Source organism: Diplotaxodon limnothrissa, linkage group LG6 (genome assembly GCF_057381915.1).
Source record: "Diplotaxodon limnothrissa isolate DT_005_m linkage group LG6, D_limnothrissa_male_GT1.1, whole genome shotgun sequence".
Lineage (NCBI taxonomy): Eukaryota > Metazoa > Chordata > Actinopteri > Cichliformes > Cichlidae > Diplotaxodon > Diplotaxodon limnothrissa.
This window is the reverse complement of record NC_140601.1, coordinates 12,482,082-12,496,687: the sequence shown is the minus strand read 5'-3', so window position 1 is coordinate 12,496,687 and position 14,606 is coordinate 12,482,082. Positions and strand designations below refer to the sequence as shown.

The following is a 14,606-nucleotide window of genomic DNA, read 5'->3' as shown; positions in this document are numbered from 1 at the left end:
GATGAGGAAGATAACATCTCACACACACAGTGAGCATCAAATGCTAAAAGAATGTCAGCTTCCTCCGTTTGTCAGAAAACAGAAAAAAATAATGCAAAAAAAAAAAAAAGTCTGGAAAGTGTAGTCTGTCATCTCACATTTACTAGAAAAAAACGTTCCACTTGTGAACAGGAATGCCGAGTACACCTCCAGGGATGTGGTCCAGGAACAGTTTAACCTCGTCACATACTAACCTTAATGCAACAATGCTGGATTTCTGACACTGTCTCTGAGTAATATGTGGACCGTTATAGCTCAGAAGCCTGATCTGTTGTACATGTCGATGTTGGTTAATGTTTTAAAAATAATAGTAATAATAATAATAATTAAAGAACACCCAGTATTCATCCTATCATGACAGGTTCACCTGAATCGTGCCAAACCGTCCCACAACCAGCACTGAGCAATTCAGCCTCCGAATGAGGGGGCTACTCGTCACGAAGCAATGAAACTGTGGGACCCGGCCACCAGGTGTGATGGTCTTCCACAAATCCCATTGTTTTATTTTGTTTGATTTTTTTGATTGTTTGGTTTTGTAAAAAAAAAGAAAATGTATTTGGCACTTTATCTAACACCCCTGTTACATATCTGTACATAGTAAACATGTATTTTAATCTGCTGATGTCATATAATAAATACGATCAATGCAGCTGATGGGCTGGAGTTTCTAATTGCACAAGAGCTGAAACAAGAAGCCATTTAAGGAAAAAGGATAAAATTCTTTTTTTTTTTTTAAATATATATATCAATTACCAATATTATTGCCTGACAGACATGTATTGGTATTGGCGTGTGTCTTGCCAAATGTTTTTTTAACGCTCTTCCTAATGCGACTCTGCAGGGAATTGTGTCTCCTCCTGGGATCAAACTGGACACCTTTTGCTTGTCAGGCTAAATGACTACACTATGAAGCCATTTTTACAGATGAAAGATGTTTGGAAACAGTGTTCTCAGTTTATCCAGCAGTGGATCTCCCACTCTGTTACTTGCACAGATCTCACTCTCTCTGCAGCACAGAGTAGCATGAAGATGGACCAGACCTGGGCTCAGCAACCTTTACTAAGAAACACAACTGCCAAACTTTGAAGCCTCACAATGAAGATGACAGGCTCTAATAATTATAAGTTAGCGTATCCAAATGAACAGGTGTAAATAATTAACATCTTTTATCACATAACTACTCTGCAGTACGTTATTTATCATTACCTGGTTATTTAAATTTGCCTTTTCATTATAGTTATTCTCCTTTTAGTGCATTTTTTATTATTACAGAACTAAAATAAAAAGTTTTATATATAAAAAACACCCAGCACGCCCCTGCGGGCGGTTTATCCTTCAAGCTCGGGTCCTCTACCAGAGGCCTGGGAGCTTGAGGGTCCTGCGCAGTATCTTAGCTGTTCCCAGGACTGCGCTCTTCTGGACAGAGATCTCCGATGTTGTTCCCGGGATCTGCTGGAGCCACTCGCCTAGCTTGGGAGTCACCGCACCTAGTGCTCCGATTACCACGGGGACCACCGTTACCTTCACCCTCCACATCCTCTCGAGCTCTTCTCTGAGCCCTTGGTATTTCTCCAGCTTCTCGTGTTCCTTCTTCCTGATATTGCTGTCATTCGGAACCGCTACATCGATCACTACGGCCGTCTTCTTCTGTTTGTCTACCACCACTATGTCCGGTTGGTTAGCCACCACCATTTTGTCCGTCTGTATCTGGAAGTCCCACAGGATCTTAGCTCGGTCATTCTCCACCACCCATGGGGGCATCTCCCATTTTGACCTCGGGACTTCCAGGTTATACTCGGCACAGATGTTCCTGTACACTATGCCGGCCACTTGGTTATGGCGTTCCATGTATGCCTTGCCTGCTAGCATCTTGCACCCTGCTGTTATGTGCTGGATTGTCTCTGGGGCATCTTTACACAGCCTGCACCTGGGGTCTTGCCTGGTGTGATAGACCCCAGCCTCTATGGATCTTGTACTCAGAGCTTGTTCTTGTGCTGCCATGATTAGTGCCTCTGTGCTGTCTCTCAGTCCAGCTTTGTCCAGCCACTGGTAGGATTTCTGGATATCAGCCACCTCCTCTATCTGCCGGTGGTACATACCGTGCAGGGGCCTGTCCTTCCATGATGGTTCCTCGTCTCCCTCCTCTTTCTTGGGTTTCTGCTGCCTGAGGTATTCACTGAGCACTCTGTCAGTTGGGGCCATCTTCCCAATGTATTCTTGGATGTTCCTTGTCTCATCCTGGACTGTGGTGCTGACACTCACCAGTCCCCGGCCCCCTTCCTTCCGCTTAGCGTACAGCCTCAGGGTGCTGGACTTGGGGTGAAACCCTCCATGCATGGTAAGGAGCTTTCTTGTCTTTATGTCAGTGGCTTCTATCTCCTCCTTTGGCCAGCCTATTACCCCAGCAGGGTACCTGATCACGGGCAGGGCGTACGTGTTGATGGCCCGGATCTTGTTCTTACCATTCAGCTGACTCCTCAGGACTTGCCTGACCCTCTGCAGGTACTTGGTGGTTGCAGCCTTTCTAGCGGCCTCTTCATGGTTCCCATTTGCCTGCGGGATCCCCAGGTACTTGTAACTGTCCTCTATGTCTGCAATGTTGCCTTCTGGTAGTTCAATCCCCTCAGTTCTGACGACCTTCCCTCTCTTTGATACCATCCGACTACACTTCTCCAGTCCGAACGACATTCCAATGTCATTGCAGTATAGCCTGGTAGTGTGGATCAGTGAATAATATATATATATATATATATATATATATATAATTTTACTGTTTTACTTCAGTAACAACTGTAAAGTGGAGAGACAAAAATTAGCATTTTTAGGCCTACTGTGAAACAGTAACTACAAAGTGGTCTGCAGAGCTTTGATTTATTTCTGTTTGTAGAAATTTATCAAGTCAAAATGTAGCAGTCCAAGAGCTTTAAAAGTTATATAAAAAGGTAGGTTTTCAGTTCTTTGACTTAAACCCAGCTGCATGTGGAATCCATAGCAACGGAGGGTGAAGACTAAACATTTGTGTATTCAGCCGAGCTAATCATCGCTGTAGAGGTCTGCAAATACAAGAGAATGAAGTAACACGTGTTAGACGAAGGAGATGAAGCACATGTGAAAACGTTTTTTCTTTTTTTAATTCAGTGTAAAGGCTACATACTTTCACAGCTGGAGGATGTAGAGACAAACTTTTAAAAAACACTGCAAAATATCCATTGTTCATTTTGTGTTTATATTATTGTCTTTTGACGATACCACATTGAGCCCCTGCATATGTAAAAGAGCCACAGATCTGAAATCCCTGGACCCAGAACACAGAATAACAGAATCCATATTTATTAAAGAACTCAATACTGACACATGACAGACATGCATTTCCTGTTTCACAGTCACACAGGAGGAAGCAGGTAAAACTGAGCCTGAATGTCTTCTTTGGGGTTCATAAAGTGGTTGAAGCTGAGGAAACAACACACAGTCTGTAATTAAAGAAAACTAAATAAAATGAAATGAAACACAAACAAACTGGAAACAACTTCACACAGAAACAAAATGAAGCATGCTACTAAGAGTCAAACCCTACAAAAAGCTACAGCAAAGAGTAGTAACTGATTTATTTTAAAGTGTATTTAACACATTCATCAGTTATTTTGTCCTGCTTTCAGCCACAGAGTGGGGGGAAAGTGTTTACAGATGTAAACAATTTTTTTATCAGCTTTGCTACATGTCTTTGTTTTTTCTTGAATCTTTTAATTGATACACAAACAAGCAGATCCGAAATGCAGTAACACAATTATATAATTATACTCACACACTTTAAGTGTAAGGAAAGGAAATCTTAGTTGGAAGATAAATACATATTAAAAACATCTCAAGGTGCTTCGGGAGTTCTGATGTCAGAAAAGCAGAAGAGTTTTTCAAATGCAGACTTGAAACCAGCAACACGTCAGCTTACGCTGGATTGTACCTCAGTGGTTTAACAACAGCACGAGGCAGCGAAATAAGATGACAGCAGAGCATCTGACACGTGAATCGGGTCCAGTCGGGGATGTGCTGAACCCACCTGAACACCCTTACATCAAATGCTTAGATTTGAAATACAATATTCTGATGCACACAAAAGTGTAAAAGAACTGTAAAATCCTCTGAATGAATAATAGATTGTTTTATTTTTGCCACAGATTTTGTTGTACTTGAGTTTCTTAACGGCACAGCTAAAGCAACAATAATTACTAAAGCCTTGGACTGTTTGGGTTTTACAATAAACAGAGCAACAGCTCCTGCCTTTGCTGCTCATTATTTGTGTGTGTGCGTGCATCCCACTGGCCTGTTGACTGAACTGAGTATTTTAGAATTCAGTGACTGATTGAAAGTGGTTGCAGCAATTAAGTGCTAACCAGAGCATAAACACGGGTGCACAGGTCACCGCGTGGGAGACAAACTGTGTCCAAAGCAGTCACTCCAAAGTGAGCACAACACATCCACGTCATATCTCTTTGCAATAAGGGGCTCAACTCAGCTGGTTGCCAACTGGTTGTATTCTTGTTATGTACCTAAATAAAAGCAAGGTAGCAGAGTTAATGTCATTCTGTAGTTAAATCGCAGCCCTGCAGCCATGCGTCAGTATTTGTGGAGGAACTTTCTGTTTCCTATTTGTGAGACTCTGACGTTCAGCACTTTCTGTGAATTTCTGACCGCAACATATTTGTGATTTCTCATAGCGAATCTCTGCATTATCACAAATGATCACAAACAGATTGTATGTACCCCCTCAAGTTGCAGACTGACGCCTCTTATTGCCGTTTTATCGCGTTTTGATGCATCAAGCTTGGAATACAGATCACAACAACTCACTGACGAGTAGTTAGACTAGATCTTCAAAAGGCAACAAGATCTCAAGGTCACAATACTTTTAGTTGCACTGCTGTGTCCAGCCACCGTTTACCATAGTGTGACTCCAGTGTCAGTGCTTGGTGTTTCTTTGGAATACCAACCAGGTATAAAGGAACTGGAAGTAACGGATTCCATGTGCAATGTAAGACTTTCAACTCTTTTTTTAAATAATGTAAGACATTTTTCTTTGCCTGAATCACAGCTGCTACTTTTTTTAATCACAGCAAATTGTTAAAAAAAAAAACAACAAAAAAACCTACGCACACAAAGTAGGATTTTCAAAAATACAAACTTGCTTGGTGTTACTTCATGAAGTGTCCAAACCTGAAAGCATCTCCATCTTCTGGTTGAGTTTTTCTTCCTCCCTGGCTTCACTATCACTCTCTCTTCTTTCAATTGTTAATTTCACACCCAGCACAGAGTACAAATCCGAGTTTGTGAAGTTTTCAGTGGCCGGTCAAAGACATCCAGTCAGGAAAGTTGTCGATCTCTCCCGTTTCGCTCAGATGTTGGTCTCCGTGCATCAGTGTGAGCTTGTAGCGCAGGCGGACTTTACGCTGAGGGAAAAAATAAGGGACATCTTAAGAAATTGGCTGAATTTCTCCAAAGAAAGAAATAAAGAACAAATATTTTAAATATTATCAGCATTATCTTTTGTGTTGTGTTGTAATATAAAACAAAGTATGGTGTTTATCTACAGCTTTACTCTCTTAACCATTCCTGCCATGTACAGGAAATGTGTAAAGCATCTTACTGAGGATCCGACAATTTATAGCAAGAGCAAAACAACCCTGCTCTGTGGAAATATACAACAAAAACAAGTATAAACAAACAAACTCACATGCAGAGACGCTGACAACTTTAATCAAGGTAGACAGGTAGTAACAGTTACATGCATATAACTCACCCTCTGAGGATTAGCTAACAGGAGGACCTGGGAGACAGCAGGTGGAGGCAGGACAGGGTTGTATGGAGGTAGGCGTGTCCCTGAGGCAGGCTGAAGTTTCACTAACATCGTCTGTGTGACAGTGATTAAAGTAAGAAAGAGCTGTGTGCCCAACTCAGATAGGAAGCAGGCAGACACTTGAAGTGGTTTCAAACAGAAAAACACTGACAGGGACTGCCCCACAAATTTGAACTGTCAACCCGACTCCAGCAGGGGGCGCCAGATACATTTTGTTGTGATTTGATAGTCTGAGCCTTACAATTACTGCACAGAGCTTGGTGTAACAGCTGTCACAGGCCAATGACCTAGCTTCCTCTCCATCTAAACATATACAAAGTTGTAATATTTTTAGACCCACAATGAAGCTACAGTTTAATATTCCCTTTTACACAGACAAAGCCTTCGTGTCATCAAATAGACACACACAGAGGTGTTACCAATCCCACCTGTGTGTGAGGTGAAGGCCAAGTGCGTAACATAATTCATTCCATCAGTAACACCCGTGTCTACCTACTTCTTAAGAAAAAACATCTGCAAGTGAGAAAAATGTGTACTGGCATTTATACAGCACTTTCCTAGACTTATTGACCAGTCACTATTTAAAATTCAGAAATTCTAGCACTAATTTCAACATTTTATTTCATTTTTTAAGCAAAACTGTGAAAAAAGTACATCATTTGAACCAGCCTGCTTTCTTTGTTGTATCTTTTTTGTTTCAAGATTAAAGAGGTTTGAAGTCGACACGTCCTAAAGATATTTTCAAATGTTTTCCTGATTCAAAAGTGCATCCGTCCACATTTTAAAAACATCACCCTGCAGTCTGAGTTTGTTACCTTTGGAACAGCAGCTTGAAACAGGAAGTCTCTCACATCGAGCGCAGATGTGTTCACTGCAGACATGACGACCACGGCGACACCTGGATGACCTGGCGGAGGGTCTCTAGCGAAATGAAGAGATACGTGGAAACCGGCCCGGTTGTATAACGTGATCGGCTCCAGCTGACCTAACATACACGTGAAAATAACAATTAAACAAAGTATCTGCTGATACTGAGGAACGACTTCCTCACAGCTGCAAAACTCGCGGCAAACACTGGACGATTCGCTTCAGACGACTTACTGGATTTGATGCTTTCCATTGGAACAAAGATGTTGTTCAGGAGGTGTGGGGGGCATGAGTCCTCTAGTTTCACTGGAGAACCTGAGCCTTCATTTGATGGTTTGTCCGACCATTTGAACTGCTGACTTTGAGGGTGAGACCTAACGGGACAAAAGACAGATTTTTAAAAACAAAAGGTTGTTTACTTGTTTACAACTCTGACTAAGTGCATGCAAAAGCTAGAAATTTCTTTGCCATCTTACCAAATGTCTGTCCCGTTAGTTGTCGCACTGCTGCCCCCACATCCACGGGCTCTCAGTAAAAGCCCCCCTCCTCCGTTCTGCTCAGCATTAAAAATGTCTCCATTTAACTAAAAGTAAAAGAACATGTTAAATCGCATATTCCAAATAAAATGCATGTTTAAATCTTCCATTCAAGCCTCACCTGCATCAGTTCCTCAGAATAGGACTTGGAATTCTCCTGAGTCCTTTGCTTTGAGACCAGATCTAATCACACAACAGGACGTCATTACATTATGAAGCGTATTTGTCAGTGTTACAGACAATAACGGCGAAATAAGAACAAAAGCAGGCCCACCTAATTCGTTTAAGTCCTGGTCGTCTTCTGAGCTGAAAGCTTTTTCCAGATAAGAGGTGAAGACTGGTGACGAAGATTCGAATACAGGCAGGGAATCGGCTTTCCTGTGAGTCTGCGGAGAGTCCAGTGCTGACAGATCAATGAGGTGGTAGCTCTTAACCTCTCTGTGACTCGTAGGAGCTGGACCAACGAGAGAAAAGAGGTTCGCAAACAAGATTTCTCCACGAGGACTAAAAGGTGAACAAAATGAAGCCTACCCGTATTACTTGTCACTTCTTCACTTTTACTTCGTGCTCTTTCTCCGTTACACTCTGCTCCCACCACCCGGACTTTGTAAGCGTTCACTACGAGAGTCAAGTCATCGTTAGCTGCCAGGATCTGCGCCAGAGCAGCGTCGTCTTCCATCGTGTCGCTGGCTAGTCGAAAGAGGCTGGGCCTCAGCCGGTCGCAGCGCTCATACAGTGTCTGCAAAGGTTTAAAAATAAAAATAAAAATTTAATGTTTTCTTTTTTTTCTTTTTTTTAAATGGATCATTTAAAAAAAGAAAGCTTGGTTTTGACCTTTGTACAAAAGGTCCTATTTTTTTGAGGTGTATTTCTCGTTCAAGTAAATCAACTGTCAGACACTGTGCCTCAAGTTTCCACCAGCAGAACATCGTTTCCCAGCATTGTGATAGTGGGAAAATTGGCTCTACCAGCTCAACATCACAGCTTGAGTGAAGTTTTTAAAACCGATCAGTTGTATCCAAGGAGATAAACTAAGGGTGGAAAAAAGCGACTTCATCACAGACACAGATTTTACTAAATAAAGATCACAAGACTTCAATCAGCAAACATCCTGTCCACAAGGACAGGAGCTACTAACAAATGTAACTGCTGAGGGTCATTAAAGCATGAGTTCAGCTTCCAGTGCTTCAGGTTACTCAAAACACTAATGACCAAAACAGGGATAGAAAGATCTGTAATGATAAATGAAGCTCAAAGACATATCGATGTATCCCAGCTCCATCGAGCTGATTAAAAAAGGTTAAATGTGTAAAATTGCAGAAACAGTGTATCCATGTGTCCAAAGGGTATGCAGTGTATCCTGTGCATGCATTCATCAGAAAACATAAAGCATTAACACTCGTGACAATACGGTTAAAAGGTCGAAACTTTTCAACCCATTTCACATTTCCTAACCCGTCCATTGAGTCTGGATTCCAGTCTTGGCTGGGCCGATTCTGGCACTCAGGCCTCATGTTTGACACCCCCGCCTTAGGGTAAGGCAGTGTGTTGCAGGGCTAACACAGAGAGGCAGACAATCTTTCGCACTCACGTTCATACCTACGGGCAGTTTAAAATCACCAATTAACAAAACATGATTAACTAATTTTCAACATATTTTCAGAAATTCCCAATTATAAGTTAGATTTTTGATTTAAAATAAATATTCAAGACTAAATTTATAAGTTTTTTTTTTTCATTTTACAAATTATTTAGATTATTTTATAACATAGAGCAAAGGTAAAATAACGCAATATCTAACGCATCAAAATAATTGATTTTATGTAGAAGAGTGTTATGGAATCATTACAAATAAATGTAGGATAAAGTCTGGTATTACTTATGCTAAAGAAAAAAACGCTCAGTGTGAAAGATCGAACCGATTGCCTCCGTTTTAACACTGGGTAGTGTTTGCTAATAATATTGTTTATGGAAGCATGTGTAACGTAAAACGCCTCAGTCCCAGCACAGAGCCCTGTGGAACTCCATGAATGACTTTGGCATGTGAGGAAGACTCAATGTTTATATGAACAAAATGGAATCTATTGGATAGATACGATTCAAACCACCACAGTGCATTTCATTTAATACCAAAAGTGAATTCTAGTCCTTGCAATCAAATGTTGTGCTCAAACACACCCAACGCTGCACAAAAAAAAAAAAAAGAAAGAAAACAGTTCTGCAGTTGCAAAGCAAATAAAGACACAACAGTCACAGGACTTCCCAAGCGGAGTGTGTATTTCACGTAGTAACATACCTTCATGTCGTCGCTGGGCTGTAATGAAGTTCCAGTGATAGCGTGCTGTTCCAGCAGCTCTCTGAGCTGCTTAGTGTTGCTCTCCACGTCCTGCAGAGTAGACTCACGCTTTGACACTTTCTCAGCCTTCTCTTGCTCCTTAATGTAGCACATACACAGGGAAAAAAAGGTCAATATTAAATTGATATAAAAGCACGATCATCATCTTTGATCACCGCAGCACTCCTCACCTCTTTGATGGTGCTTTTAATGAGCCTGTTGGCAGTTTCCAGGTCTTCAGGACGGCCACTTTTCAATAATCTGGCCAACAGCTATAAGCACAGAAAAAAATGTAAGCAGGATGAAACCAGTCGCACACCTCAGTAGACAAACACACATGCTCACCTTCGCTTTCTCCTCCTGGTCAAAAACAGACTCTGTGGTTCTCTGTGGTGGAGGAGCCATTATAACCGTGTCCGGCAGTTTGGGATCTTTCTCCACAATACCTAGGATCAGAAAAAGAAACCCACTCAAAGAAAAAATCAAAACACGTCCTCTCATCGAGACTTGAACACAACAGAACAACTAAGAAATGATTAAACTGTTACGTATCACGTGCTCAGTGTTAAATGAAGGGATTCTCAGGTAGAGCTTCTGAGCACAGACTTCATGTTTTGTATCTGCATTGTTCCTCACCTTGTTTCTTGAGCATGCTGTAAGCTTCCTGAATCTTAGGTTCATCTTTAAGCCAGAGCGTCCAGCCGTAGAGGACCTCCGTCACCCTGTCTTTGACTTTCTGTGGAGTCCACGAGCCAAAATACTGCTCGGAAAGATGGATCACATGTCAGTGTTACTGCAGAAAAAGCTGCTCATTAGAAATTTCCAGAATATCCTGGTCCCACAGTCTAGAACGTGGACCTTTGGATGTTGGACTAATTTTAAATCTATACGCTGTCAGATTCTTAGATTAGATTGGAGCAGATTTACTAACGTGCTGCACAGTTGGGAACACGGAGACTTTTGTGACTCTATCCCTGCAGTAACTGTCTAAACATATTAATTGAAGTACATTTTTCATTCTTATAATATGAATCTCTATATGCCTTTTTTTTTATTGAACTTTCGACTGAGCCTTGTGATATATGGAGGCTATTTTTTTTCCACGTTCACAAAAGTTCACTGCAGTTCATTTGAACTCTTAAATAATTTACTTCGTGGAAGTCTGACTACCAAATGTAGAGGTTTTCAGACTGTTCTCACAGCTTTAAAAACTACCACTGACATTTTTGTGTCTGATAAGCAGTACCTTTGGTGTTAAGACTTTGATGAGCTCATTGAGAAAGCGAAACTTGGCAGCCTCGCTGTGGAACCGCTTGCCGCAGTTGTTCATACAAGCCTCGAGAATCTGGAAAACACCAAAAAAACAACAAGAAAAAAAACTCAATCCTAACCACTAGAAACTGAAGAACATTTACGCAGCACAGCACAGAGAGAAGAGATTTTCATCTTTGATATTTGTGGTTAACCACATTTAAAATGTCACATGTCCTGAGGCACATGGTCCTCGAGAAGCTTCTCCAAGTCGCATCTCATAGCGAAACACTGGCTACAAGCTGTGCGTGCCCTCACAGCAGCTTCAAACTTGGATTAAGTGCCTCATGTCGCTTCGTCCACGTGATAAATATTAGTCACGGATATTATTCACCCCACCCCCACACACAGAGTTACAACAAACACATTTGTTTTTCTGTGATGGCCTCTGTCGACAAAAATACTGTGACAAATGCCGAGTATGACCGTTGAGAAGGAGAAATAAATCAATACAGAATTATAGTACTTGTCCGTGTTAAAAAAATCTGATTCAAATTCAGACGTCTGCAGATAAAAGCACCACAAAACAAGAGAGATAAATACATGCCGTGACATTAGTCTGGTTACTCACTGTGAGAGCCTGCAGAGCCACTTTCTCCTGTGGGGACTGGATTTTATGTGCGAGAAGACGAACGGCTACCTGCGGCCTGAAAGGCAGAAAAATCTCAAATCATCTGAGTGAACTGCGAGCAAACATGTCGTGCAAACAGCTGAAGACGTAGTGTTTGCACAGCTTCCACACAGCGCTCTGCCCGCCTCAGCAGAAATCCACTGAAATGCTTCAAATAAAACAGGACTCTGCCTTTACGTGAAAGTACCTTTACACTTTATGCTGCATCATATCGGGAAGAGTGAAGGGGAAAAGGTGTCACAGACTTCCCTCTTGATCTTGCGCGATGGTGTAACTGACAAACTGTGATGGCAACATGGATGTGAAGCAACTATTTCCCAAATGTCTGAGTTGTGTTGAAGTCATTTTTAGAACCAAGTGGCTTTGCTTACAAAACTTTAGTTTATACTAACTACAATAAAGAGGGAAAGTATACAAGTTTTACAGGTGCTTAAATTATAGGTAAGACTGAAGAAAGCAACACTCTGCTCACCCGTTAGTCTCCTGGTTGACAAGCTCGTAGAAACCCTGAATACAGTCCCATCTGTCCTCCTGATTATTTGGGTCCGTGGCCTGATCTGGACAAAAAAATCAGACCACAGAAAGAGTGAAACACAGAAGAAGAAGAAAAAATGATTTTCTGTGGAAGTGAAAATTAAAGATCTGCACAAAAAGGGGAAACAAAGCCTATGTTGCACCAAGTGTGCTTCTAATGTGTGGAGGCTAGCTAGCACACATATTTGTGCACTATCCCCACCATATAAGATGAAACTGTGTTTTATTTTCCTTTAAGTACTCTATTTAATAATTTTCTAGATCCAATTTTTTTTTGATGAAATACATAACCAGGGGTAGGGGAGGTTTGTTTTTTTTTCATTTACAGAAAAGCCTGAAACCACATTAAAAAAAATCACTTCTTTATATTTTGCTGTCATGGAACTAGACTTCGTATTATTTTTAAAGTGGTGTTGAGCAATAGTTCTCCAGGCCTTCTGAAGGTCTTTCAAAGTTTGGACATTGGCTACTTCTTTACTGATTTTCAGTCCAGTTCCTATACCTGACCTTTGCGTATGTGGGAAGCCACTTAACACTAACCTATGAATCATTCATGCACAAAAGGCACCATTCTTACAAATTCCATTCATAGATTCAGCTAAAGCCAATCACTTAGGACCACTTTTAAAAAGTTACAAGCAAGAAGGGCTACTTGGAAGCAAAATATAAAGAAATGAGGGTTAGCTCAAGGTTTTTGCACAGTACAGTGAATACAAGAAATATACAGAGGAGCTTATCCAATAAGGCGACGAGGCTTTAACGCACATTTTAATTGAGATTCTGGATGTCTACAAGCCTGAAAGTCGACTGGTTTTAAAATGTTCTGTGTTTTTATTGAAACACCTGTAGTGACTCTGATATATGTCCTCCACACAATGATACTAAGACTAAACCTAACATTGAGCCAATTAAAAACTAAACTAAACAAAAAGTCAAAAAGAAATAAAGATAAAACCCATCATAAAAATAAAAACTATACAGTACAATATGACCATGCTATGAACTGACTGCTTCAGCACTACCTCTCTCCTGTCTGGGTGTCTACTTGTGTTATTTATTTTAAGTAATGCTCTGAATACAGTATGAGATGCATTATGGGCTGAATTATTGCAGTAAAACCTATAAAAACCTGCTCTGTACTTCATCACAGGTCTAAAGTCAATACCAGCTACTTAATTGGTCACACGCCTGCTTTTATTACATAAAAAACCTGTGACAGCGCGCGCACTTCTGCAGGTGACACGCGAACACCGCTTCTCTCTCTCGCTCTCTTTGAGGCACACGCACGAGCGAACAACTTCCTGTTCCAGCTGAGAGTTTCTAGAGAATACCAAAACGTAGTTTAAGTTAAATAAATAAAACAGGGCGTTGTTTCGCGCATAAAAAGTGTGTGCGGTGATGGAGTCAAACTGAAGTCACGAGCCGACCGTTGACGGGACGTTAGCACGGACCGTCTCGCCAATGAGAAGTACGCTAGCTCTGCAGACTCGCAGCTGAACGCCAACAACAACACAAACTTTTTCTGTTCCTTGTTCACTTACTGAGCCATGACTCGAAAGTTTCCTGGCTGTCACCGCTCGCCATCGCCGTCCGTCTCCTGCCGGTCCAGAGCCGCTTAGCTGCTGACTGTTTCTCTCTGGCGGAGAAGCGGAGGTGTCAAACTGCCGTCTGTGTACGCTGACATGTGACACTCACGCCCCTGACACACCAACCACGTTACACCCCCTCACTGCCTGCATCAGCACGCGCTCACACACATATCTGCTTATCTTCAACTCTGTCGTGTTTGTCAGTGCAGCGGCGGAAAGAAGGGACTCAAAAACACACTTCAGGCACATGCACACTTCTTCACATTTCACACGGAAAGCTTTTACTTCGTTAGATCACCCAAACTTCTTTCCACTTACAGAAGAATTCATTAGGAATCGATATTTTTATATTGTTTATATTGTTTGGAGTACTTTTAGTACTTTCATAGCGCATTTCTTATGATGCTTAATTCATAATGTATTAAGTTCAAACGTCCTTCACCTCTTCTTGTAAAAATATTTATTCTAAATATAATCTGACTCAAATTTAAAAAAAAAACAAAAACAAAAAACGTGCTTTGATAATTCAACTAAGAGTCCATTATCTGCGATGCAGTTCTCAGAATTGTCTCCAACAGTCTGCCCAGTTAGGATCCATAAACCATTGTGGATGCATTTCACCGGCTTTGATGCAAATGTAAGTGTCACCAAGAGCACTGGAGAAGCAACAAAAACATAACCACCAAAAAGGAAATGGTTTTGGAGGTGATGGCCACAGATCATCACTCTCTCAGCTCAGCTGACAGTAACTGCAAGCACAGGTACTACTAAAGGACTCAAGGCCCTCATGATAGCCTCATGGAGTCTGCTGTTCATGTTCTTAAAATAATTGTATCTCACTATTTAACCCTCCCTGTACCAAAAAAGTCAAAGACTAATTGATCATTAGCAAATGTGAGGACCTCTGTAAAAGTAT

The 14,606-nt window shown here is 41.3% G+C and overlaps 1 protein-coding gene across 1 annotated transcript; it reads right to left on the bottom strand.

Moving 5' to 3' along the window:
* Positions 1 to 4,164: 4,164 nt before the first annotated feature.
* LOC146630220 (ADP-ribosylation factor-binding protein GGA1-like) lies at positions 4,165 to 13,757 on the bottom strand. The gene is made up of 16 exons (XM_085355666.1): positions 13,643 to 13,757; positions 12,040 to 12,124; positions 11,508 to 11,583; positions 10,872 to 10,970; positions 10,262 to 10,385; positions 9,971 to 10,071; positions 9,817 to 9,897; positions 9,587 to 9,724; positions 7,822 to 8,029; positions 7,565 to 7,744; positions 7,412 to 7,473; positions 7,231 to 7,337; positions 6,989 to 7,128; positions 6,703 to 6,872; positions 5,831 to 5,941; positions 4,165 to 5,480 (listed from the first exon to the last, which is right to left on the bottom strand). The coding sequence occupies exons 1-16, from the start codon at positions 13,683 to 13,685 to the stop codon at positions 5,370 to 5,372; spliced, it is 1,836 nt and encodes a 611-aa protein (XP_085211792.1). The 5' UTR covers positions 13,686 to 13,757; the 3' UTR covers positions 4,165 to 5,369.
* Between the last annotated feature and the right edge of the window lie 849 nt (positions 13,758 to 14,606).

Excerpts from the sequence above, each read along its gene's own strand:
- LOC146630220 (XM_085355666.1), bottom strand. The coding sequence starts at position 13,685 with ATGGCGAGCGGTGACAGCCAGGAAACTTTCGAGTCATGGCTCA. Across the intron at positions 7,745-7,821 it reads AGAAGTGACAAGTAATACGG|CTCCTACGAGTCACAGAGAG; the intron begins GTAGGCTTCATT and ends TCGTTGGTCCAG. Across the intron at positions 7,338-7,411 it reads ATTCTGAGGAACTGATGCAG|TTAAATGGAGACATTTTTAA; the intron begins GTGAGGCTTGAA and ends TTTTACTTTTAG.